This window comes from Phascolarctos cinereus, unplaced genomic scaffold, assembly GCF_003287225.1.
Source record: "Phascolarctos cinereus isolate Bilbo 61053 unplaced genomic scaffold, phaCin_HiC Scaffold_1;HRSCAF=81, whole genome shotgun sequence".
In the NCBI taxonomy this organism is placed as follows: Eukaryota; Metazoa; Chordata; class Mammalia; order Diprotodontia; family Phascolarctidae; genus Phascolarctos; species Phascolarctos cinereus.
In genome coordinates this window covers 64553173-64576720 of record NW_027555514.1, presented here as the reverse complement: position 1 = coordinate 64576720, position 23548 = coordinate 64553173, and the positions used below count along the sequence as shown (strand labels likewise).

Genomic DNA, 23548 nt, shown 5'->3' with positions numbered 1-23548 from the left:
TTGTTTTAAAGAGATGATTCCTATTGCTTAGGGAAACCTCGAACTGTCTTATATTCTTAATCATTGTCTAGCTTTCCAGTTTCATCTCCAAAGTTAAATCATCTGAACTTTGGGACATGTCAGAGAGAAAAAAGTAAAATTAAAGTGAGGGGACTCCTGTCACTTGACTGACCCTGGTCAAGGTTTGGATTTTTGTTTTAAAAGTACAAGTTAATCCAGAAGTTAGCTTTGATAAATTCAGCGAACTTTAGAGGCTTTGATCCATATTAACTTTGTATTCTCCAGTTGTTAATCAGTGACTTACAAATATTTGTTAGATATAGATATTAAGCATGTAAATAGGGTAAACATGCTTTATGCAAAGCTTGTGGTCCCTCTCACCCCTGCCCAAGGTAGTGTATCTAAAAATTTGCTAAGAAACTTTTAAAAAGTGACACAGCTTGCTTAGAACATCCTATTTTGTCAGAGTAGACATGTTCATCATAAATTTTGCAGATGTGTAATGTCGAAGGAAAGTATTTCTTTCTATAAAAGTCTCTAAAATATTTTACTATTTGCAGATGAGCTATGTTGATGTAGTCACTGAAATGACTGGAATAGCAAAATGGCTGGCTCATGAGTAAATTGGCTTAGACTTCTGATTTCATAATTAAACGTGTATTCATCTAGCTAAAAATGCTCACGAGTGTGTGTTGAAGATTTTGATTCTAGACCTTTCCTTTCACAGTGCAGAGGTATGTTTGTTACAGATGAAAAATAATATTTTCAGATATGAAAACTAACTTTTTTTTAAACAGGTTGCTCTTTTGTTCTTGATTTTATTTTGTATTTTATTCCATTACAAAGGATTAGAAAAGATGTACACTGTATGCGCAGTTGTAGCGATCATCTTATCTTCCCTTTTCTGCATGCTGCAAGGCTCCCAGTGTAATAAATGACCCTGACATGAGATCTCTTTCTGTATTCTGTCATGTGATGTGATATATATTGGTTAAGTCTTTTTTGTTGGTTCCCTTTGACTGATGCTTTTCAGTGGCCCCGAGTTCAGCTCCTGGTTCCCAGTATGGCACAATGACCAGGCAGATTTCTCGACACAACTCTACTACTTCTTCAGCATCTTCGGGTGGATACAGACGAACTCCTTCTGTGACTGCTCAATTTTCTGCTCAACCTCATGTTAATGGCGGTCCTCTTTATTCTCAAAATTCAAGTAAGCCCCTGTGCTTTGCAGGCATGTAGCATCAGCGGAGCATTTTGGAAGTAAATTATTTGAAACTGTGATTCTTGCCAGTGATAGACAACAATCAAAACCACAGTTTCATGCTAGTTTCTTTGTTTCCTTTAGGAAGTTAGTGTCTTTTGAAGCATGAATAAGACTGAATACTAATCACTTTCTACAATGTATTCTGTGCCATCTAAAATACTTAGCATTCTAAATTCAACCGAATTCTTCATATAGTATTTATTGTCATTGTAAACTTAAAAAAAGGACAAACTAGAAAAAATATTCTTGGAATAAAAGAATTTAAATTTGTGTTTATTGGCTAAATAAGATTACTTGTGAAAATTGGACATTGCCAAAATTGTGGTATTGTCATTTTCTTTAAAAAATGATAAAGAAATTGCTGGCTATCACTGTTTTAAAGGGTTTCAGGTTAAAAGAGAGCCTCCCATTGGGTGGTAGCAGATCTTTGATAATGTTAGTGATGATTATTTACCCTTTTATTTGTTTCACTTAAGAAAATAATCCCAGAAACAGAAAGATTTTATTTTTACTTTATTCTGTTCACTCTAATCTTGGCACATCTCAGCACTAACCACTGTAGTGTAAAAGCTACTGATGTTGGCAAAGTTTTAGGGATCATTTGAAGTGACAATAGCATAGACATTGGTTTTTGCCTTTTATATTTAACCAAAAAAGAGAAAATCTGAAATGAGAGCCCTTTTACAAGAATGTAATATTGATAAATATAAATTTATCCCACTCACCCACACACATCTCCAGATCACCTTCGTGGAGTAATACTTAACTCTAAAGCTGTTCCTATTTTTACATAAATTTCTTTAATTAAAAGAAATTACCCTGTACATGCTAATGGAAAGTCTTTTATACTTATTTATAATTTGGGTGTTTCAATTGAAGAATCGGACTGTAACTTATAATTCAGAATTTTGATGTAGAAAGTCTTTTAGGTAGTGTGTATGCTAATACTGTTTGTTTGCAGTGAATGTACTAAACATGTGTGACATTTTAAGGGGAAGGAAAAAAACATTTTTGTATTTAAAATATCAAAATGAAAGATTTCTAATTGTATAATAGCTAAATCTTTAGGTAGTAGAGAGCGTGTGTAGGATAGATGTCTGATATCCACAGATAATCTGAAAACTGTTTTTAGCCTGTGGGTTTTAAACTTCTGTATTTAAAATTTTTATATGAGGCATCAAAATGGACTAGTTTGAGTGTAGTCTCAAACTGTCTTACAAACCCTCTCCTGAGGGAGTCTGTCAAAAAAGATCAGACAGCTAGGTGTTGATTATTTCATAAAATTTATATATTTTTAATAACTTCTGAAATATTTAGAAATATTTTTGGCATGTTACTAAACAAAATAAAACTTGTCAATTTGAAATACAGTAAATATAATAGTATTTACAAACCATATGCAAATTATTCTCATGCTATTTTATAATTTTAGGTCACATTCATTATATTGCTATCATTCCTTCCTAAGGCATCTGCCTGGTAGCAGTTTTAGTGACTTATTCATTTTCCATTTAATTAAGTGTAGTAATACTTACTCCTACTGATTCAAATGCAGTTTAATTTCCAAAAGGATGAATTCCTTTAAAACATTTTGTCCCAGACAGGGCCTCAAATTTCAGATTATTTCATTGTATGTTGTCAAATGTCTGGATTACTGTTGCTGTCAAAGTAATAGCTTCTAAAGCATTTTTATTTTTATTTTTTAGTGTTTTGATGTGCGTATTTTCCTCCCCCCCCTTCAGTTTCTTTTACAAAATTTTTAAAATCTGGTGGTTATTATTAATCTTTTGAAAACATTGATTTTAAAAATGTTCCTTTCACAGTAAATACACATTCCCATACTAACCAGCATGGCTAGTACCAAAATTTGTTTTTTATAAGTTTTGTGTGTGTGTAAATTTTTAAATCCATAGGAATTTTTGTATAAAAAATGTGACATTTTAATTTAGAACATTTCCATGATCAAAATTAGTTTAATAGCAAATTGAATGCTATATTTATATGTAAAGTGAATATTAATGATCTTATATATTGCTGTGTTTGTTAAACTATTGCTTCTCTAAAAGCATAAGAACCTCTTTCAGATTTGCCTGTGTGCCTGTAAGTTTTTTGACAGACCCTGAAAATTTAATTGTCATTTCAGCGTAAAGGTTATTGGGAGCCACCAGCACATTAATTTGGTACACATGTGGATGTAGTTACAGATTTATCTGTATCTATGTACACATTTATTTACTATCATTATCTAGTAGTGAGTTGGAGGACCAGTTTTTCCTAGAAGAGTCTGCACGTTTTCTGATCATTGTATATTGTTGATCATGGAAAATCTACCCTTTTTTCAGTCAGAAGTGAATAGAGGGGCTAACCATCTGAGTACAAAATTCTATGTGATTTTTTACCTGTTTCTTTGAAATTATAACAATTTCAGGAAAGAATTGGAATTTATAGTAGTCATCAATTTGTGATTGTTCATCAGGAATTAGATGTCATTTAATTATCAATGAACAGTACTGCAAAGTCACTCAAAATGTTTAAGGCTAATTAATGATACAAGGAGCAAATTCTGTCTGTTGAGATATAATAAGCAGTAAGCATTAACAGGTTTCCCTTGCTATTGAAAAACAAATGGTCTACTTTTAAAATAAAGGTTTGGACTTAAATACAAATACACCTTGTTTTACAAAGTTGGAGGTGTTCTTGGAAAGTTGTGTTTAATTATATTTCTATAAATCCAAATTACTTTTTTTACATGCAGGGATTTTCTTTAAAAGAAACTGTAAATAATCTATTATGGTAACATATTGATAATTATTGCCCAATTGATCATCTGTCAGTGTTGTAGTACAAGATAGGAGCCAAGGATGTCATTTGTGGCTCTGGTTAGCACTTGTTAGCCCAGTCATCTTCAGTAAAATTGCTTCATTTCCTTAGTGGTCGGTGCCCTCACTTATAAAATGAGGAGGTTGGATTTACAAGGTCCTTTACAGGTCTTAAGGTGATAGAATTTGAAATCTGGATTTTGGCATATTCTTATTTTAAAGCAGAGGACCCCTACCTATATTTGTTTTCCCTCTGCATGGCAGGAAAGCCCACTCTTACAACTTTTGTAGGCATTCCTATGAAGGAATAACCCCAGAGTTTGTCATTTCACCCGTTATATAAAAAGAATGTGGTAGTGTTTAGCGTTATTCAGGTTAGATTGTCTCCTTAATTTCAGTTTTGATTCTTTTAAAAAATTTTCCCATTATCAAAACAGTTCAGCTTTAGCTTTGCTTTGGGAAATAAACTTGGAGGTGCTGTAGGTTTTGTTTCAGTTTTGGTTTTTGTTTTGTTTTTGTTTTGTTTCATTTGCAAACTGTTCTTTGCATACTTATGTTTGTGGTCCTTGTAACTGACTTCTGCTTTTTGTTTGTTTCTTTTTCTTTCCTTTATCCGTTTTACTTCCCCCATACCGTCTTGTTGCAACCAGTTTCTATTGCTCCACCCCCTCCCCCTATGCCTCAGTTGACTCCACAGATACCTCTCACAGGCTTCGTGGCCAGGGTGCAGGAAAACAGTAAGTTTGGACAAACTGAGCTGTCAAAGAATAGAGGCTGTCTCCTTATAGCATGCATGGCTGGCGAGTCAGATTTTTCCTTTCCTTTCCTTTTTTTTTTCCCCAAAAGAAAAGCTAATTCTATCTTGAATACAGGTGCAACATGCTATCAAAATTGAAGAGCACGATCTTCAGTTTTTTTCTGTTGTGTGCATGATCATTGACCCATGTAAACCTCCAAAATGGATCCTGGAAAAATGGGTGTCAAAAAAACAAGGCATCTGGTCTGTGTAGATTCTCAAAAAATATATATGCAAACATACAAATCCAAACTTTTTGGAAGCCCCTTTCTATCTTTTGATAGGTGTATCTGGGAGTGTTCCTTTTAAGTTATTATGTATTTTGTTGCCACACACAATTTTGTATTTTAGCATCAATATAAAGATACATAGTGAGTCTACATACTGTGTAATTTGAATGGGGTTTAAATTATGATGGAGTTTGATACTTGCCTATTTTGTACATTAACCATTTTTTGCCTGACATGGTACAGTTGATCTTCAAAGACAAGTGGATTACTCCATGGTTTACATTTGAAGGGATGGATGATAATGAATTTCTAGGGGCTTCTTTTTGCTTAATGCAGGTGCTTGCAAACTGAGAAGGGATGAGATAATTAATGACTCCTTTAATGATCTGCATTGAGAGGATTAAATGAGTTTTGGAAACTACTTTGAGTTTATAGTTTGGGTAGATTTTAGCTAGGTTAGACCACTATTCAGGGAAGTACCAGAAATTACTTGATTTTTTACTACAAAATTGATTTGCTTTCTTGGGAAGCCTGAATAATGTTTAGCAAGGATGATTTTATCATGGTAAACTAGTCTAAATGACAATGGGTAAGTGGGGTGGTGAGGTCAAGTAGTTTTAATTTAAGAACTACTTGAGTGTAGGGTAATGTGTCTTATTCCATCTTTCAATATCTTTCACACCCACTCTTTGCACACAATAGTGACTTGATTTAAAACATTTTTTTAAACTAAATTTAGAGTCTTTGATATAATTCTCGGGGAGTGATTTGAGCAAGTATTCTCACATAGCCAGCCTATCCATGAATAGAAAACATTGTTGGAAATTCTATTTGCAATTCATTCTGACCCTCTTGAGAATATAACAGAGTAACTTTTCATTCAGCCAGCAGACATTTATTGAGTTACTCCTACATACAAAGCATTGTACTTATACTGTGTGGTGTACCAAGGGTGTATGATATTGCTCTGGCTTTCTAGGAGCATAGACTAAAATTGATTAGTCTTCTCCCCCCCCCAAAAAAAAAAGCATTGATAAATAGCATACATAGGCCCCATGAAAAGTGAATATTTGCCTCTTTAAGATATGCCATTTCTTTGATGTTACTATTTTGATGTTCTGAGTTACTTGCCATTCAGTTTACTAGGACCTTACACTGCTCCTGAGTGGGTTCAAAGTAATCTTAAAATATTGAAGACCTTTGGAGTAATAATATTGTTGTCTCCCTAGTGTGCAATACCAGCAAATCTTTTGTTTTATAGGCTCTATATTTCTGGGTTAATAATTGGACTATGTTGGTAATGTAATTAAAAAAAGTTAACAAAGGAATTGGGGATACTGTATCTCTTTCATGTAGCAGTAGTTAAAACCAAACCTGTGAAATAGTGATCATGATAAAAATACATGTAGCTCCATACTTGGATACATTTACTAAGTATATGAAATTCATTTAAAAGTCTACCATTGAATTTTTATATAATTAAAATATATAAGGACTATTTGTGGCTTAAATACTACATGCTAGAAAGAAATGGGGTCTAGTCCTTACTTGGCTACTGATGGTAATCTGGGAACAGGCACTTACTTGCCTTATACCCTTAAACTACTCACAGTGCTTCTTAGAACTGTGGGTTGAGACCCAGCATAGGGTTGAAGAAGTGCTGAGGAGGGGTCATGAGTGGAAAAAGTTTAAGAAACCCTGAATATGATTTGCCATCTACTCTCTATATAGGGTTTGTAGGAGAATTCTTGACGGAAAGTTTGTAAAGCATTTTATTTTCAGATTTAAATATTTCCTAGATCCCAGCCTTTATGATGGCCCTCTAGTGGTGCTTAGATACACATGTAAACATGAGTGTATCAATTTTTGCTAGTTTAAATAAAAGCTTAGATTGTCCTGTTGACAAGTGTGATTTTCAAGGTGTATTATGATACTTCTCCAAAGACATTTTACTAAGCACCCACTTTAATTGCAGGTACTTCCACATTAAGGGGTTGCACAAAACTAGATTGACTAGGCCCCTGCCAGTTATACATCTAAAACCTGGGACATACCAGCATGAATTCACATGCATAGAAGTATCAGATGAGTGAATAAAACATTGAACAAATACAGATAAACATCAGTTGAACATATCAGGCCACTACATAAAAGAAATTGAGTGATCTGCTTCTGTTGTTTACTTTTTCAGCATTGTACAAAATGTGGGATTTATAGGTATCTTGGATAGCATGTAGGCTCACAGTACTGCACTATAGAAGCCTTTTTACTTCAGCCCATTAAAATGACCGAAAGGGAGGAATATTGCATAGAAATATCTTAAATCTATATTCCAGGCTTAAGGTATGTTCTCCAATGGCCAATTACTATTCCATATATAAAATAAACATACTTTGGAACACTGCTCATCAAAACAGGTTCCAGTGGTGCTTTTTTTTGGTTGTTTAAATAGATGTGAATTAATGTGTTTTATATTGTGAATTTTGCCTCTGTAGTCCATTATTTTCTAGTTGCTAAATCAACTCAGCCCCATGTCTTTTGAAGAGAATACAACAGTATTTGGTATAATAAATCATGGAATAGGAATTTAGAACTGATTATCAGTGATAGTTCTTTATTGAACTACTTAAAATTAAAAACTGATATTCACCTGGGTATCATGTTCTATCCAGCAAAGTGGTGGAATAGTTCTATTTTTAATCAGAAATAGCTTCCAGTGCCACCATTTTCTTCTGGTTAATTAAAGACACCATCTAGAAATGCAATTACAAATAATTTTTAAAAATTTTGTAAAAGAGAAGTTTTCCTTTCCATTTCAATCCTCCCCTTGAATATTTTTGTTAATAAGAATAATAATAGTAGCTAGCATTTGTATAGCACCTTATGATTTGCAAAGCGCTTTACAGGTTGAGTTGATATACTTATATTATTTAACATAACAGGCATCTTTTTATTTTTTCTTTTCACATGTTTATTTTCACCAATAATAATTAAAAAATCTTAGTTTGCTTCTTACATAAACTTCTAAATTTAAATATATTTGAACGTGCACATGAACAACTTTGAAAAACACTGAACTTCATTTATTCTCACTTGAAATTTTTCTCCACTTAGGCATTTCCATTTTCTCTTATCTGGTTAAAGTTTTTTTTTTTCGAAGTCCTAGTAACTCCTGCTAGTGACATATTTCCTGATTTTTGTGTTTAAAGCTGTTCTGCAAGTAAAGACTAGGGGTTTTGGGGCACCATCAATAGATCAGCAAAGGATAAATGTTAAAACATAAGGTTGACCTTAAGCCAAATGATGGAATTAAAAAAAATTGTATAAAACCCTCACTAGTCTAATAAATTCAATACTTGTGTCCTGTCCTATGCTGTGGAATGGGATAGCCTTCTACTCCTGCAGTGCAAGTTTACAGTCCTATGAAAGCAAAAATTCCCTCTGACCCCCTGCAAATAATCAATTTCCAAGTTACCTTTATTTTTATTTCATTACTGCTGTTGTTAAATTATCTTTTAAATGCTATTAAGCATATGTAAGCTTTAACACACCAAGCTTTCCATTCCTAATAAGTGCATGTTGTTATAGTGCATGCTTTGTATACTTTTGAGCTTTTCTTGAGTTGTATTAGTTTATGAATTTTTGTTTGGTGTTATTTCTGATCCAAATCAATTCTATGAACACTTTTTAGTTGCTGATAGCCCTACACCACCGCCGCCGCCTCCGCCAGATGAGATTCCTATGTTTGATGATTCTCCACCGCCTCCTCCACCACCCCCAGTTGATTATGAAGATGAGGAGGCTGCAGTGGTTCAGTATAATGATCCATATGCAGATGGAGATCCTGCCTGGGCCCCTAAGAGCTATATTGAGAAAGGTGAGACGCAACTGGGAGTGAATTGATCTAAAGTTTGTAGTAGAGGGGAGCAATTCTGATCATGCTGCCAAAAAAACCTCTCCCAAAACAGAGAAAAAAAAACAACTCCTACTTAGTGCTTTGGGGAAAATAAAGTAGACAAATGATCTATTGGAAGCTGTTGTAAAAGGTGTCATTTTGCTAATAAATTATTAGATGAGATAAGTCACTAGAATTAAGTTCCACTGGGTCCCTTATCAAGGAATAACCTCAGTTTAATATTGACATGCTTTTAACTTTCAGTATACTTATGCATTTGATAATTATGGGTTAGGGAGGAGCAGATTCTGTTTTTACTTTATTCTTCTCCCAATCACTGCTGTTTCAAATCTGTATGTGTATATAATTTTCTGTATCTTTTGGTAGTTCTGTCAAACATTGCTAAGCCAGTTAATGGCTTTTGTTCCTAGGCCTTAAATATCTTGCCTTCCTCCTATTTGATTACCCTAATTGAACATTTGGCTGATAAATGGAGATTTAGAGACCTGAGTAATTTCTTGGTCAAGTTTTGAGTTTTTGGCATTAAATAATATTTTAAACTTAAACTCAGAACAAGAATTTTCATCCAAATGAAAACATCCAAACCATTGTTAAACTATTTAGAGCTGCATGTTACATTTAAGATTGAGGTCAGAACTGAGTAGTTCAGAATTTTATGTTACATTGATAATTCTATCTTTAGTGGCTTTGTTAACTCCATCCCTGAAAATGGGACCATTAAATATTTGCATTGGTTTATGTGTGATTTGGAAAAGTACTACTGTGTGATATATAGAAGTTTTGGAAGTCAGAGAGAAACAGGCCAAGTTTCTTCTGCCGCATACTGGCTTTGTGACTCTGGGCAGGTTACTTCAACCTTTTAGTATTATAGCTAACTCTCTAAGACTATGAGCAGTTGCTGATCTTCATTTATAGGGGAACCTGACACTCCTCCATTTTCCCAATGGTATTAAGTGGCCAGTTGTAAAATGGCACAAAGCTAGGAGGCATGATATATTGGATGATGGAAGTAGGATTCATATATCCCTGATTAAACTTAAATAAGAATAAATGTTAAAACCTGCTTATTTCCACAATCTGTATACATACTCCTTCCACTCTATTTTATAGAAACACAGAATTTCAGATTTGGAAGTAACCTCAGAAATCAGGGAGTGGGGGCAAGGACAATGACAGGGGGACCCTTTGAGGCATCTCATTCTGCATTAAAAAAAAAAGAGCTCTGTTTTTAAATATTATTTTCCTGTGTCAGTTCTTCCTTCAATTGAATCATCCCCCTGTAACATAGAAAAACATTTAACAAGAAACAAATCAACACAATGACCATGTCTGACAGGTCTATTGTATTCTTTACTTGTAGTCAGGATATCTGTTCCCTGCTGAGAGAAGAGAAGTATGTTTTGTCATCAATCCTTGAAAATCAGAATTAATCATTACACTCATTTGAATTTTTTATGCCTTTTAAAGTTATTTTCTGTGGTCACCGTGTATGTTGTTATCTTGGTTCTACTTTCCTTGAACTTCATCAGTTCATATAAGTCTTCTCAAGGTGCTCTGAATTCCTACTATTCATCATTCTTGTGGTGTGATAATATCCCATTATATTCCTCTTCTTTCCTATTTCTGTCAAAAGCACCACCATTCTTCCAGTCACTTAGCTTCACAACTTTGAGGTCATCCTCAACTCTTCTCTCTCCCTGACCCCATGTGTCTAATTAGTGTATTACAAAGTCTCATTGAATCTACCTCCCTAATATCTTTCACATCTTTCCCTGTTTTTCCACTCACAGGACTATTGCCCTCGTTCCAGCTCTAGTCACCGCTTGCCTAGGCTGGTGCAATAGTTTCCTAATTGGTTTCCCTGTCCTCTTTTCAGTCTGCCTCCATATAGCTTCCAAAGTCTGAATTTCTAAATCCCAGTTCTAACCTTGTCATCTCCTGGCCCAAAAAACTCCACTGATTTCCAATTGCCTCTAAAATCAAATATAAATTTCCTTGCATTATCTGAAGCCAGATTGTGAAGGGTATATGTTTGATACAGTACTAGTTTGTCAAGGTGTTTTTGAATTCTGACTCTCTCATCCAGTGTTTTGGGCTGTTCTTCCCAGTTTTGTCATCTGCAGATTTGATAAGCATGCCATTGAGTTGCTGTGACAAAAAGCCTTCATTAGCTGGTGGGCAGGCTTCTGGGAATGAACCTTTCTGAATTTAGCTAGGCTGATTCTTGGAGAGAAGGTTCATTCAGTTGCCATGTCTGTACATGAACTTGGTAGAACTTGTCAGAGCTTGCATTCCATTTTTTCATCTTAGTACCTGGTTGGAAAGAATTGCAAGTATAACTTCTGTTATAGCTTTCAAGAACCCCAGCTTCTGTGTCAGTGATGAAGCATGGAGGTAGGACTTTGGAGTAGTCATTAAGTCCTATGCTTTTATTCTTAAAAAAAAAAATAGTAGTGGAGACCTGGCTTAATAATGGTTAATGTGAAAAAGTTATAGGGGTTTCAGTTGACAAATAAGTGTCGTTAAGTTATGTTTGATATGGTTGCTAAATAAATTAATCTTCAGCTGTATTAATATAAATATTACACCCCAAAGAAGGGAGATAATACTCCCACGACAGTCATCACTAGCCTGAGTACATTTAAAGTATTGTAGTAGTTTTTGGTGCCACACTTTAATATGGACCTTGGCAGACTGAAACCTTTTCAGGGGATGGTGGCCAGGATGGTAAAGACTTTGAAACCTATGCCATAAGAAATGCTCAGTGGTGGGGGGGACAGCAGTAAGGATAGGGGTGGCTGGCCTGGAAAGAAAGCAGTTGGGAACATGATAACTGATTATATGTTAAAAGGCATGCCATGTGGAAGAAGAATTATTAGACTTTTTTATCTTTCCAGAGGTCAGTGGGGGGAAGTTAACAGGGAGGCAGATGTTAGCAGGGTTACAAAAAGGAATTGTCAAATGGAGCTCTCAAAAACAAGGAACTGTCTGCTTTGTGAAATAATGAGCTCCTAGTAACTGAAAATATTGGAGCAGAGGCTGCCTGCCCAGAGTCAGGGGTGTTGGAGAAGGCAGACTTTGTTCCTCCAAGTTTCCCTTTTCATTCTCCACCCTGTACCATTCTAAAAGTTTGATATAACTATAAGAATATAACTATCTTAATTCACTGGTCCACAGCTGAGGTGCAGAGGAACAAGATGAGCCACATTTTTTATTCTCTTTGATGACTAATAAACACACCAAACCTTTGTCATAATCACACACGTTTTCTTCCCAAATCCAACCATCTGTGATTGGGAGGAAAAAGAAACAATTTTCTTTTCAATGAAAATAAATGATGTCTTGGTAGTTTTTTCCCCCATAATAAAAGCCCTTTTTTTTTTCAGCCATCACATTTCTGCCTTTCTGAAAGAATCCCACTTTCACTGACCACACCTGCTTCCTGCCACATTTTCTGTATTTTTGCTTCTTGTTTTAAAACCTTGAATGCTCTGATACTCTTTAATCCTAGTGAATTCATCACCCTGTGTTGTCACAGAAATCTAGCATTTTGATTACATTGCAAGATTAAGAATAAGAGTAAAGTGGTGTTTTTATTTTACATCATATAACAGATTATAAAATGGCAGTGATTGTCTACTAATACATAATCTTGAAATTGACTTAGCATTGTAGTGGTTAGTGGATTCATGGATTGCTATCATAACATTTCCCTAATAAATAGAGGCCACAACAATTTGTATATTTTGTAATTACAGTTTTCTCTAGAGGTGTACTTTAAAATTCCAGTACATACATGGGTACCAATATAAAAATAAGTTCATAAAAACATAGGCCCAGATGATAATATCAAAATGTAAGATAACATAAAATTGTCACTTAAGGCAGCAGAGTGGGGTTGACTGCTGTCATACTTACTATGATGAATTTGAAAAAAACCCTTCATTGAAATTACTGAATTTGTTGTACTACATAGGAAATGGCAGTGTGAAGATCATTCTAGCATGCTTATTTAATATTTCAACTCTTTTTTCTCTCTCTTTAGTTGTTGCTATATATGATTATACAAAGGACAAGGATGATGAGCTGTCTTTTATGGAGGGTGCAATCATTTATGTTATAAAGAAGAATGATGATGGATGGTATGAAGGAGTCTGCAATCGAGTGACTGGCTTGTTCCCTGGAAATTACGTTGAATCAATCATGCACTATACTGATTAAGATTCTTTTGCTTTTGAAATGGGATCTTGTATTCAATCATACTGTGGGACAACTATAATGGTGAACACATTTGTCTTACTGTTTTAGAATGTGCCCATACTTTCAGGACATGCTGTTTTGTCAGTATGATCAAATGTCCATCCATGAGCATAACTTTTGGGAGACAGTTTATGTATTGCTGAAGAGCATTTTGTACAAATAACTGTCTGTAACAGGTTATGCTTATGTATTTACTTATGCATTCTTAATTTTATGACCAGCCTAAATATTCTGGGGAAGTAGGGTTTAGTATTTAATGAATCATGATTCCAGTTGTGCCATTACATTTTTCAGTGCAGCATGGTAACTAACACTACGTTAGACTAACATTAAGAATCTGGAAGAAAAGTTTAATGCTAGTGCTGGTCATACTTTTGTTTAGTTTTTTGCTCATTTTTGAACTATACTATTTGTTTAAAGCATGCATACAAACTTATGTATTGAAATATACTTTAAAAAAATCCAAGATGCTTCCAATTTGTTGTAATCTATCTGGAGTACTCACATAAAAGTCTACTAAATTGTTGAGTCTCTAAGGTATCCATGTGAAACAAAACTGGGTGGTCTTCTGTATGTTGTAATTTGTACCTAAGTTTTTTTAATGAGTGAATTTGCATTTTCACTTTTTCCATTCATAAATACATAAGTGAACCAAAGGTCTTGTCCTTTCCTTCATTGGTTTGCTTTTTTAAAAATAAAAGTATGGATTTATTGCAGAATAATGCTTCTATTTTCTCAGCACATTCTCCATGAACAAAAAATTGGTGTAGGCCTTATATTAACTTGTCCTGACTTAGAAGAAAGTGATTTATTTTGGATATTTTTCTAAAATTTTCTTTCAAAGATAAGATGATATATAAAAGGGATCAGATTATTGTAATTAAAATTTAGACAAGATTGTCTAATTATGGGGTCCAATTTACTGCCATATACCATTCCAATGAGTTTTACAGCTGCCTTTTTCAACTACTATTGATCAAATGCTGGTTCAGTATAGGGAAACCAGAGCACCATTTACAAATAACTTTTGTAAAAGTGGATGCTATTGACTTTTGTACTGGCGCTATTAAATCCATCATCTGGCTGTGGCAACCCAAAACAAGATCAAATAGGGAAGACAATAGTTGCTGTGTTAATCAGTGAAAATAGGGACCATCCCCAAACTGGAGACTTCTTTTGTCATTAAAAGTATCGCGTCCACTTTGTGTCTCCTCTTGATTTAAGGAAGGGCTTTTGGTGAGATCTTCAGAGGTGACATTTCTGTTCTTGTCTTGTCCAAATCTATATTAGTTAGGATATCTAAAGTAGAACACGTTAATGTGGGTTTCTGTGTATTGAGGACTTGTTTGGATCTCAAAGTATAGTCAGTTGTATCAGGTATTGCAAATTTTGGCACAGTGAATGAAAAAGATCAGTATAAAACATTTGTTCTGAAAATACCTTCTATTTCAATCTAGGTCTATGTGACTGCTTTATTCCTTTGTTTATTGTAAACATGATTTCAATATCATTCGTGATCAAATAACTTTCATTTTGCTGTTATCAATTGGAAAGTTTTCTTAATTTGTATATAACCTATTGTCTAAATTTTATGTACAGTCTTTTATAATAAATCATTCTCCTATATACAATTTTGGGTACTGTTAAATATAACCAAAACTTAAGCTTGGATCTGAAGTTTGCTGTGTTTGTCACTTTTATATTTCCAAATGTTTTATAGGAAAGGTGAAAAAACCAAATCTTTTAAACACTGATTATTTATTCTTCTTGTGGCCTTACATGTGGATATTAACATTGTAAACAATATCACACAAATAGTACCCCCATTAAAGTTTACAGCACTAGAACCCAGGACAGATTCAGATGGTTTAATGACATAGTTATGGCTTCCTTCAATACAACTGTCTTTAAAAAGCTCTTTTAAAAATTTCCAATAAACAAGGTTGAAATGATTTAAAAAAAAGAAGAAAAAGATTTTTGGTAGTCTGAACTAGAAGCAAAAAAAAAAAGTGTTCCATAAAATTGTTTAGGCACAGTCTGGTAAATAGCTGCCACAGAAAATGGAAAGATGTCATTTATCTCTTGTGAGCACAATTTCTGTGAGTTGGATGAGGGCGTCTCTTTCAGGAGATGGTCGAAGTTTACTGATCTCCCTGATTGCTTTATGGCAGTATTGTTGGGCGAGGTAGGTTGTTTGTTGCACACCTTCACTCTGCAGGGGGGAGAAATGCACGTTACTGAATGTACCAGTCTTTACTTCCATTGCCATACTGAAATTATTTTAGTGTGTTCATTGGACATTTCAAGTCTTCCTATGAATAAGAGGCAGCACAGCCTAGAGAACTGGCCTTGGAGTTCTTCCTTGACATAGACTATCTGTGTAACCCTGGGCAAGTCAAGTGCGCAGGGCAACTCTAGCATCATAAGTTGAAAAGCCCTGGTGGAAGGAGCTCGCCAGCAGCACTCTCTACTGAAGAGAGACACAAATAATTTCAATCATTTATCCTAAGAGGCTTGGTGTGGATATCCCGAGGCTCACTTACTGTGAAATTTTAGGTGATTTCATGATGATACTACATAGCAGTGTAGTATTAACTTGCCCTGACTTAGAAGAAAGTGATTTATTTTGGATATTTTTCTAAAATTTTCTTTCAAAGATAAGATGATGTATAAAAGGGATCAGATTATTGTAATTAAAATTTAGACAAGATTGTCTTCCAAACCATAAGGTAGACTTAGAAACCCTCGTTTTTCTAGGGCTAAGTTGAGTAGTTAAAGCTTTTAAAAATGGTTCATCAGCTGGCGCATAACCTTTTGGCTGTTGGCTGCTCCATCACCAGGCTTATTCGTGCTGGGAACTTTCCCAGTTTGGCAGAGCTTGCCAGAGCCTGTTCTGATGGCGTGGCCTGTTCTCAGCGGGCTCTCCTGAGCCCTGCAGCAACTCTTCAACTATGTTCTTGGGTCATTTGTTGGCCAACTCCTTCCCTTCAGTCAGTTTTGACAAAGGTTCCCCCCTTAAGAAGCTGAACAGACTTTACAGTTATTCTCACTATCTTAGTAATACTAAGATCGTGAGTTACGTGGTACAGTAGCATATTGGATCTGGACCTGAAGACCTAAGCTCAGACCTGGGCCTGACCACTTTAGCGAGTGAAAATGGGCAATTCGCCCAACCTCCAACGGATCCATTTCCTTACCTGTCTGTGAGGGAGTCAAGCTAGCTGGTTTCCAAGTACCTTTCTAACTCTCAATCTTGGATCTTACGCTTTTGGTAGATACTTTGTAACTGCTTCACAAATAACTGACCAACATGTAACAACTCCTTTTAGCTATATAAGTTATATCGTCCAAAATAACAACCATTTCCAAAACTTTGAATTCACCCTCAGACCAAAAGCTTTGCATGCCGTAGTGTACAGGCTCTAAAGACAATTCTCAAAACGTATCAAAGTGGCCCATATTGTTGGAAGTAAAATATAGAGACTTCCAAAATAGCAATAATTATTTGAATGTCATCTTGACTGTTTGCTAGGAATGACAAAAACTACAACTCCTACTATGGCAGCAATGTGTAGCATGGCTTAGGAAACTGGCAGGAAGACCACTCAGGTTAGCCCTTTAGTCTCAGTAAAAGGTCTGGATGAGAATGACAATACAGAAAGAAGTAATTAGCAGAACTTGGTGACAGGCTGAGAGCTAAGTGCAAACGATGACCCTAAGGACAATCCCAAGGTTTACATGTGAATGAATGGTTCCATTCCAGAAAAGGCCAAGTTTGGATAGGAAGATGGGTGGGGGGTAGGGGGGAAAAAGGTGAGATTATAAGGCCTGCCATTTCCCCATTGACACAAATTATAGTTAGATTATTTTTATAATACTTTGTAGTTAAACTATTTTGCTTGGCTTTAAAGTAAGCTTTGGTATGTCATAACTGATAAACTGGACTTACTTGCAATACATATTGCCGAGCACGTTCCACATCTCCTGGTAAACTGAATCGTCTCATTATCATTGCATTCATTTCTGGGAACTAATCAAAGAAAAACAATGGTTAATGGTAAGTAAATTCACCATCTAAAGATACAATTTTATTTTTATTGCTGTGATACTGCTACACAGGACTTGTTTTCTATCTTAGAGTCTCTAGCATCAGACACAGTACCTAACATATACTAGGAGCTTAATAAATGTGTAACTTGAATTCTATAATCAAGTATCTGAGCAGCTGGCAAGTTCTTTAGACTCCCATCTCTACAGTCTCTCATTCATTCTCTTTTTCTCTCCTCAGCACAGCTACTACTATAGTTCAGGCTACCTCCTCCTGGACTACTCTCCCTATTTTTGGTCTCTTGGTTTCTAAGCCCTTTTCTGTACAGCTGCCAAAATGATCTTTTCAAGACACAAGTCTGTCCTGGTTATTCTACTGCTTAAAAACCTTCAGGGGCTCCCTATGTGGCCCCTAGGATACAAACGAGAAACTCCTTGACCAGACATTGATGACGACCTACAGTCTGGGTCTTACTTAGCTTTCATGTCTTCATTTATATTATTCTCCTTCATACACTCTTAATTTCTGCCAAGTTAGACCATTAGTTGCTCCCTAAACATGCCACACCATCCATCTCCTGTCTTTGTGACTGTTCAAAGGCTATCCTTCATATATGAGATTTATTTCCTCCTCGCCACATGACCATCCTAATTTTTTTTCCTGCTATTTATGGACATTTTTAACATGTAGATTCTCTTTTTATAACTACTTGCTTGCAGTGTGTTGAAATCAGATCACTCCAGCCATGGGCCTCTCTGTCTTTCTGGGGGTGTGATCCTAAATTTCAGTTTACTTGTATTATCTTTGTCATGTATCCTTTACTAGAATGCAAGCTCTTTTAAAAGACAGGGGCTATTGTTTCCTATCTCTGATACTCAGCATAGTGCCTTACATATGTTTTTTAAATTGAGCTGAAATGGAACCAAAGCACATCTGGCTACTTAAGAAACAAATAAAGCTTGGTATAAATGCATCCAGTATCAAATGCTGTTTCACCCAAATTCTATACCTTTAAGCCACTGCCTCTTGGATTTATTTTAGGTATAGCCTCCCTTGAGAAAGAAATAAAGATGTTTCCCAAATTTAGCTTTGTATCTCCCATGAACATGGAAGCCTGAGCTCAGGCCTTTCCTGTTTCTTTAGCTGTTGTCTATCAGTTCTGAAATTCTAGCAAACTTCCAAATTGAGTGTTTTAAAGGAACAGAAGGTAGCTAGGCTTGTACAGCTTATCTAAGTATCATATGAAACAAATCACTGATCAACAAAGGATTAAAAATGTGCTATAAATAACAAAGATGCACATAATCAAGTTTACTATGATGACTTTCTTCAAATGTGATTAGGAGACTTTTTAAAGAAGGAACTAACTGGTTAAGAGTACTCTACTGCTTTGTTATGACAGCCAGTAAAAAGATCAAATGAGAATGGTAAAGATGTGTTATTTGGGGACTAACCTTGTTTTACTAAAATTGAATTTTCCACTAGTCATTCTCTTAGCTGACAAGCCTATCACAATATAGAGAAATTTTCTTCATTTCTCTCTGCACCTAAGACTTGAATGAGAAAAGAACATCTGGAAACCTGAAATTTAAAATTAGTGTGACTTTCAGAGCTTGTCAGTGACTGCCACTTTGCTCTGCTGACAATGTGCCTTAACTTGTGGTTTTATTTTTAAAATTCACGAAGCTCAGTCCAAATCTAGCTGACCTGTGGCATTCATGTCAGAAGAGAGAATCTGCACAGAAAAGATATGGTCATTTCCTCACACACAGTGCCCCCTTGCTTCCTGCCTTGTCTTGTGTGTATGCCCCTTTCTCAGACCGTTCCCTTTTTTGTGGCTGAGATTCTTCCCTTTTCAGGCTATAGCTGACAGATGGCAGGGCCTGAAATCTTGTGAGAGTGAGTGTGCTGCCCATCCTGTGACTCTGGGATTTCCCAGTGAATCAAGGATGGCAGTGTCTTAGAGCCTCAGGCTCCAGTCCTCTAGCTCAGGGTACCCTTTCTTCTTTTAATTCTCAATTTGTTTTTGTCTGCATTTCTCTCTCTTGCAGAGTGGCAAGTTAAAATGAAACATAGGCCACTTGTCCTGAGGTGCGGTCAGCAACCTGTCCTCAGTGTAGGGGAGGGGACAATCTGGGGGAAGTTAAGAAAAAAAATCTGCTGTGAAGCCTAATAGCAAAATAACTTTCTGGGTGTATATGTAACAAATATTTATGAAGTTCCCATTAGACACAGTGCTGTGCATGTTTTGTAGTCCTGAGATACAAAGCCAAGGGCAGGTCCTGCCCACAAACAGCTCATCTTATATTGGCAGATGCCAGATAAACGGAAAAATAAAAGATCATTTGAAGAGGGAGAGACTGAAAACAGGGGACTCCAACTCTGGAAGATCTGGTCTGGGTTAATAAGCACCTAAAAAATACCTTCAGTTCTCTGAAGGGCGTGCCTGAATTCATATTAATTAATGTTTCTTTTGTTTCGTGTTGTACAATTAGAAGTGCCCACCACATGGAATGTGCAAGAAGCTGGATCCTGTGGTGAGGGACCTTCCCCTGCCTCCCAATCCTTACTGGCCAATAGCAGCGCAGCCTTACCCCACTCTTCACCCCCACCCCCCACCCCACTGGCTGAACAAACTGCCACATGAACATAATGGAACGCTATGATGTGTTCCATATATGACAAATAGGAAGAATTCAGGAAAATGTGGGAAGGCTTTGATGAACGATAAAGTGAGAAGAATCAGAGAGAACATACTACCTGCCAACAATAAGATAAATGGAAATAGAACAAAAAGGCAGCTCCCCTAGAATCTCAGTGACCCATCTTGGTCACAGAGAAGAAACAATAGGGAATTGGGGTCTCTGGGTTCCATAAGCTTTCAGACACAGCTGTTTTTTTGGCCAGTTTTGCTTAACGGTTTTTCTGGGTGACAAGCAAAAGTTGGTTTGGGGTGCTGGTTATTGCATATAGTACAAACAATCTATTAATAAGGGTGGAAGAAGGCCATGGAAGTAGCACCAGGTTTTTAAAATACACATTTAGTACATGTATTCTTTTAAATATGTTAAGGCTAGGGGTGGGAGATTATTTGATTGTCATTAACTTAATTTTCCAATCCTGGCTATATCTGTCAACTACTTTTTTTTTGGTCTACAGCCTATGCCTCCCCTCTCCCCCTTTTCCCATGTCTCTGAATGTCTCTGGATAGAAAAAAAGTTTATTCCCCATCCCTTCCTTAAAATATGGAGGCTTATTGTCTACTGTCTTCTCCGACTCAGGAACACGATGCATTCTTCCTTATCACCCATATGATTCTCACCATCACTGTTCTGGGATGAGTCTTTTGGCTGGCTGGCTGGCCAGAAAGCACACCTTTAAAATGAGGGATGTAGTACAGATAGATCATTTTCATCCCTACCTTCAGAAGTGGGAAGGACACAGTGGTTGGAGTCTGGGTCCTCTAATTTTATACCAGTAAAACCTTTTCTGCTTGTAATGTACTGAAACCTTCCTATTCCACCTCACTGCTGCTCCAACCCCAAACCTAACAATAATTCTTCTAACCTCTCTCCTAGCTGATTCTACAAAAAAAACTGGTAAAAGGGGGTTCATCTCTCATCTGGGAAAAGGCATGGTTACTATGAATTCAAATAGTTTCCAAGTATAGTGCCATCTGTTCAAAGCTGCAGGCAAGCTATAATCTATCTTCTCAAGGCTCAGAAAAGAAAAGACTTGGAGCTAGAAGGGACCTTGGAGGCCATCACGTCCAGAAGAGAAAACTGAATCAGAATGAGGTTAAATGATGTGCCCAGGGTCTTGCAGCTAGTAAGTATCTGAGGTGCCCCCAAATGCTGAATGTCAGATGGGCTTGCTAAAACAGACCAAATCACACAATGAAAATACCTGTAAAATAAGATCTGAAAACTCCAAGTAATCCTCTTATTTCAAGGTGTGTGAACTGACTTCTAAGTCATTAAATCATTACTGAGGCTTCTTAGTCCTTAGTTCTTACCCTTATTTTAAGGCTGCTTCATTTAGTCCCACAGTACCCTGGACTGGGGGCTGTGAGACTCTAGGCTCCCCAGGGATCCCTCCTTAATTCCATGAATTCCCCTGTAAGTCCCCCTGAAGACAACAGATTTCATGCCACTTGGATGGATGTGATGCTTCATCTCTGTCCCACTATGTCAAGGACTTGTTTATTCAGATCTGGGGATTTCTTTTAAGACAAGCCATGGAAAATCTCAAGTATTATCCCCCAAATCAAGATGCAGAAACCACTTGTCTGCCAAGAATTTATTGAGTAGGAAAGAACTTACTGAAGAAGCCATTGGTGGTCTTCTAAAACGAAACCTACCTGCTCACAAGCAAATAAGACTGGACCAGTAGCTAATCCAAGTTTCAGATCTGATGCTGTTGGTTTGCCCAGCTGGTCAGTACATGAAGTGAAATCCAACACGTCATCTATCAACTAAAGGAGAAAGAACTGATGTCAAAACCCATTCCAGAACTATCCATTGGAAGTGTTTTTAAAAGGCCATAATTCTCATAAGTAACACAAAAACAAAAATTTCAAGAACCTGAAATGCAATGCCAACATTTTTTCCATATTGATAGGCAATTTCGTGAACCACTGGATCAGGGCATCCTAAAATGGAGACCTGAAATAAAAAGAAAGTTCTCTGATTTAGGCCGTAAAGAGGAATCAGATAATAAACATTTCAAAATATCCAACAGTGATCTAACAAGGGGTGGGGAACCTGCTGCCTCAAGGCCACATGTGCCTTTCTAGGTCCATGCAGCCTTCTGACCGAGTTCAAGTTTTACAGAAAAAATTCTTTTATAAAGGAGATTTGTTCTGTGAAGTTTGAATTCAAAGGGCCCACTTGAGGACCTAGAGGACCACATGTGTCCTCAAGGCCGTGGGCTCCCCACTCCTGGATCTAACCATGGCCTTACTGAGGATGCACATTGATGGCTGGAAGGTTACCCATGTCCTATCTCATTTCACAGATAAAGAAACAGGCTCAGAGAAGTGATTCCCTCTGTGTCACACAGGGAAAAAGTGGCAGAATGAGAATTCAAGCACTTCCCTGACTACGGCATGTCCCACTGTACAATACTGCCTCACATAAATATTCAATTATATGAAATTGACCCTCTGATAGGATATGGCCAGACTTCACATGGCCCAGAAATATCACCAATTCACTGTTTCGTTAATTCTGAAAAATGTGAAAAATAAGCCTTTTTGGACATGTAGAAGGAGCAGGGGATGGACTTTTCTCCCCTTCACCTCTGTAGGGACAGCAGATATGGCAGCCATGCATAGGTGGCAGTGATCCTGGCCATCACCAAATTGACATCTGTTAAGGACTCTGATAGTATTTGCTTTGTCTAAGGCTTTAACCTTAGAATGTAACCTCTGAGGGCAGGGTCCTTTTTTTCCCCCATCATAAGCTTTATATAAAGACAATGAATAAATATTTGTTGAACAGAATTTAAACTTGTATGACCTAATCACGAAGAAGTTTACTAGATAAGATTTTCCTTATTTTTCCTTTTTTTTTTTTAAAAAGGGGAAAGATGTCACTTAATTTCCGACATTTATGTGAGGCAAGTCCTTCAACAAGTCCTTCCTTGATTTCTTTACTTATAACTAAATCCAGCTATCTAAAGTCCTGTGTTTGGATTAAGTATAGCTTATAACATATGGCCAGTAGTGCACCAATTTTGAGATATTTCTCTTTTATTAAGGGGTGGATTTGCACCATGCTCTCATGGTGCACAATATACATTTGTGGATCAAAGGTGTATATCAGGGAGATGACCAGGATTAGGGCTACTGTCAGTATCCATGGAGTGCCACAAAGCCCTGCTGGTCATTACAGGTGGATCAAACCTGTCTGAAAGACAACAAAGTATGATGGAAAGGATGCTGGGCTTAAAGTCAATAGGCCTAGATTTGAATATTGGTTCTGATGCTTACTTACTGTGTGATCTTGAGCAAATTACAAAATTCCTCTGAATCAGTGCTTACTCACCTGTAAAATTACGATGAAACACTACTTCTTACCTTAACAGGATAACCATCCTGTGAGGAAAGCACTTTGGAAACTTTAAAGTGCTATATAAATGACTTCTGCCAGGAGAGACAATGTGGCAGAAAACAGATATGCAGATGTGGAACTCATAAAGAACTGGATTCCAAT

General features: G+C 36.4%; 2 protein-coding genes across 10 annotated transcripts in view; one reads left to right on the top strand and one right to left on the bottom strand.

Moving 5' to 3' along the window:
* The window catches only part of ABI1 (abl interactor 1), a 105949-nt gene extending 91033 nt beyond the window's left edge, over nucleotides 1-14916 (top strand). For 3 of the 8 annotated variants that reach the window (XM_020990326.2, XM_020990324.2, XM_078151961.1), the window contains 4 exons: nucleotides 1034-1210; nucleotides 4734-4820; nucleotides 8801-8986; nucleotides 13071-14916. In XM_020990326.2, the coding sequence (XP_020845985.1) occupies nucleotides 1034-1210; nucleotides 4734-4820; nucleotides 8801-8986; nucleotides 13071-13246 (626 nt within the window). In that variant the 3' untranslated portion in view covers nucleotides 13247-14916. The remainder of the gene's footprint in view (nucleotides 1-1033; nucleotides 1211-4733; nucleotides 4821-8800; nucleotides 8987-13070) is intronic. The other 5 variants (XM_020990329.2, XM_020990325.2, XM_078151963.1 and 2 more) reach the window with 2 other exon arrangements.
* Nucleotides 14917-15024: 108 nt separating this feature from the next.
* Nucleotides 15025-23548, bottom strand: part of PDSS1 (decaprenyl diphosphate synthase subunit 1) — a 40238-nt gene continuing 31714 nt past the window's right edge. For both annotated transcript variants that reach the window (XM_020990333.2, XM_020990332.2), the window contains exons 8-11: nucleotides 21917-21997; nucleotides 21694-21807; nucleotides 17235-17315; nucleotides 15025-15497 (exon numbers count right to left, since the gene is read on the bottom strand). In XM_020990333.2, coding sequence (XP_020845992.1) covers nucleotides 15357-15497; nucleotides 17235-17315; nucleotides 21694-21807; nucleotides 21917-21997 — 417 coding nt within the window. In that variant the 3' untranslated portion in view covers nucleotides 15025-15356. The remainder of the gene's footprint in view (nucleotides 15498-17234; nucleotides 17316-21693; nucleotides 21808-21916; nucleotides 21998-23548) is intronic.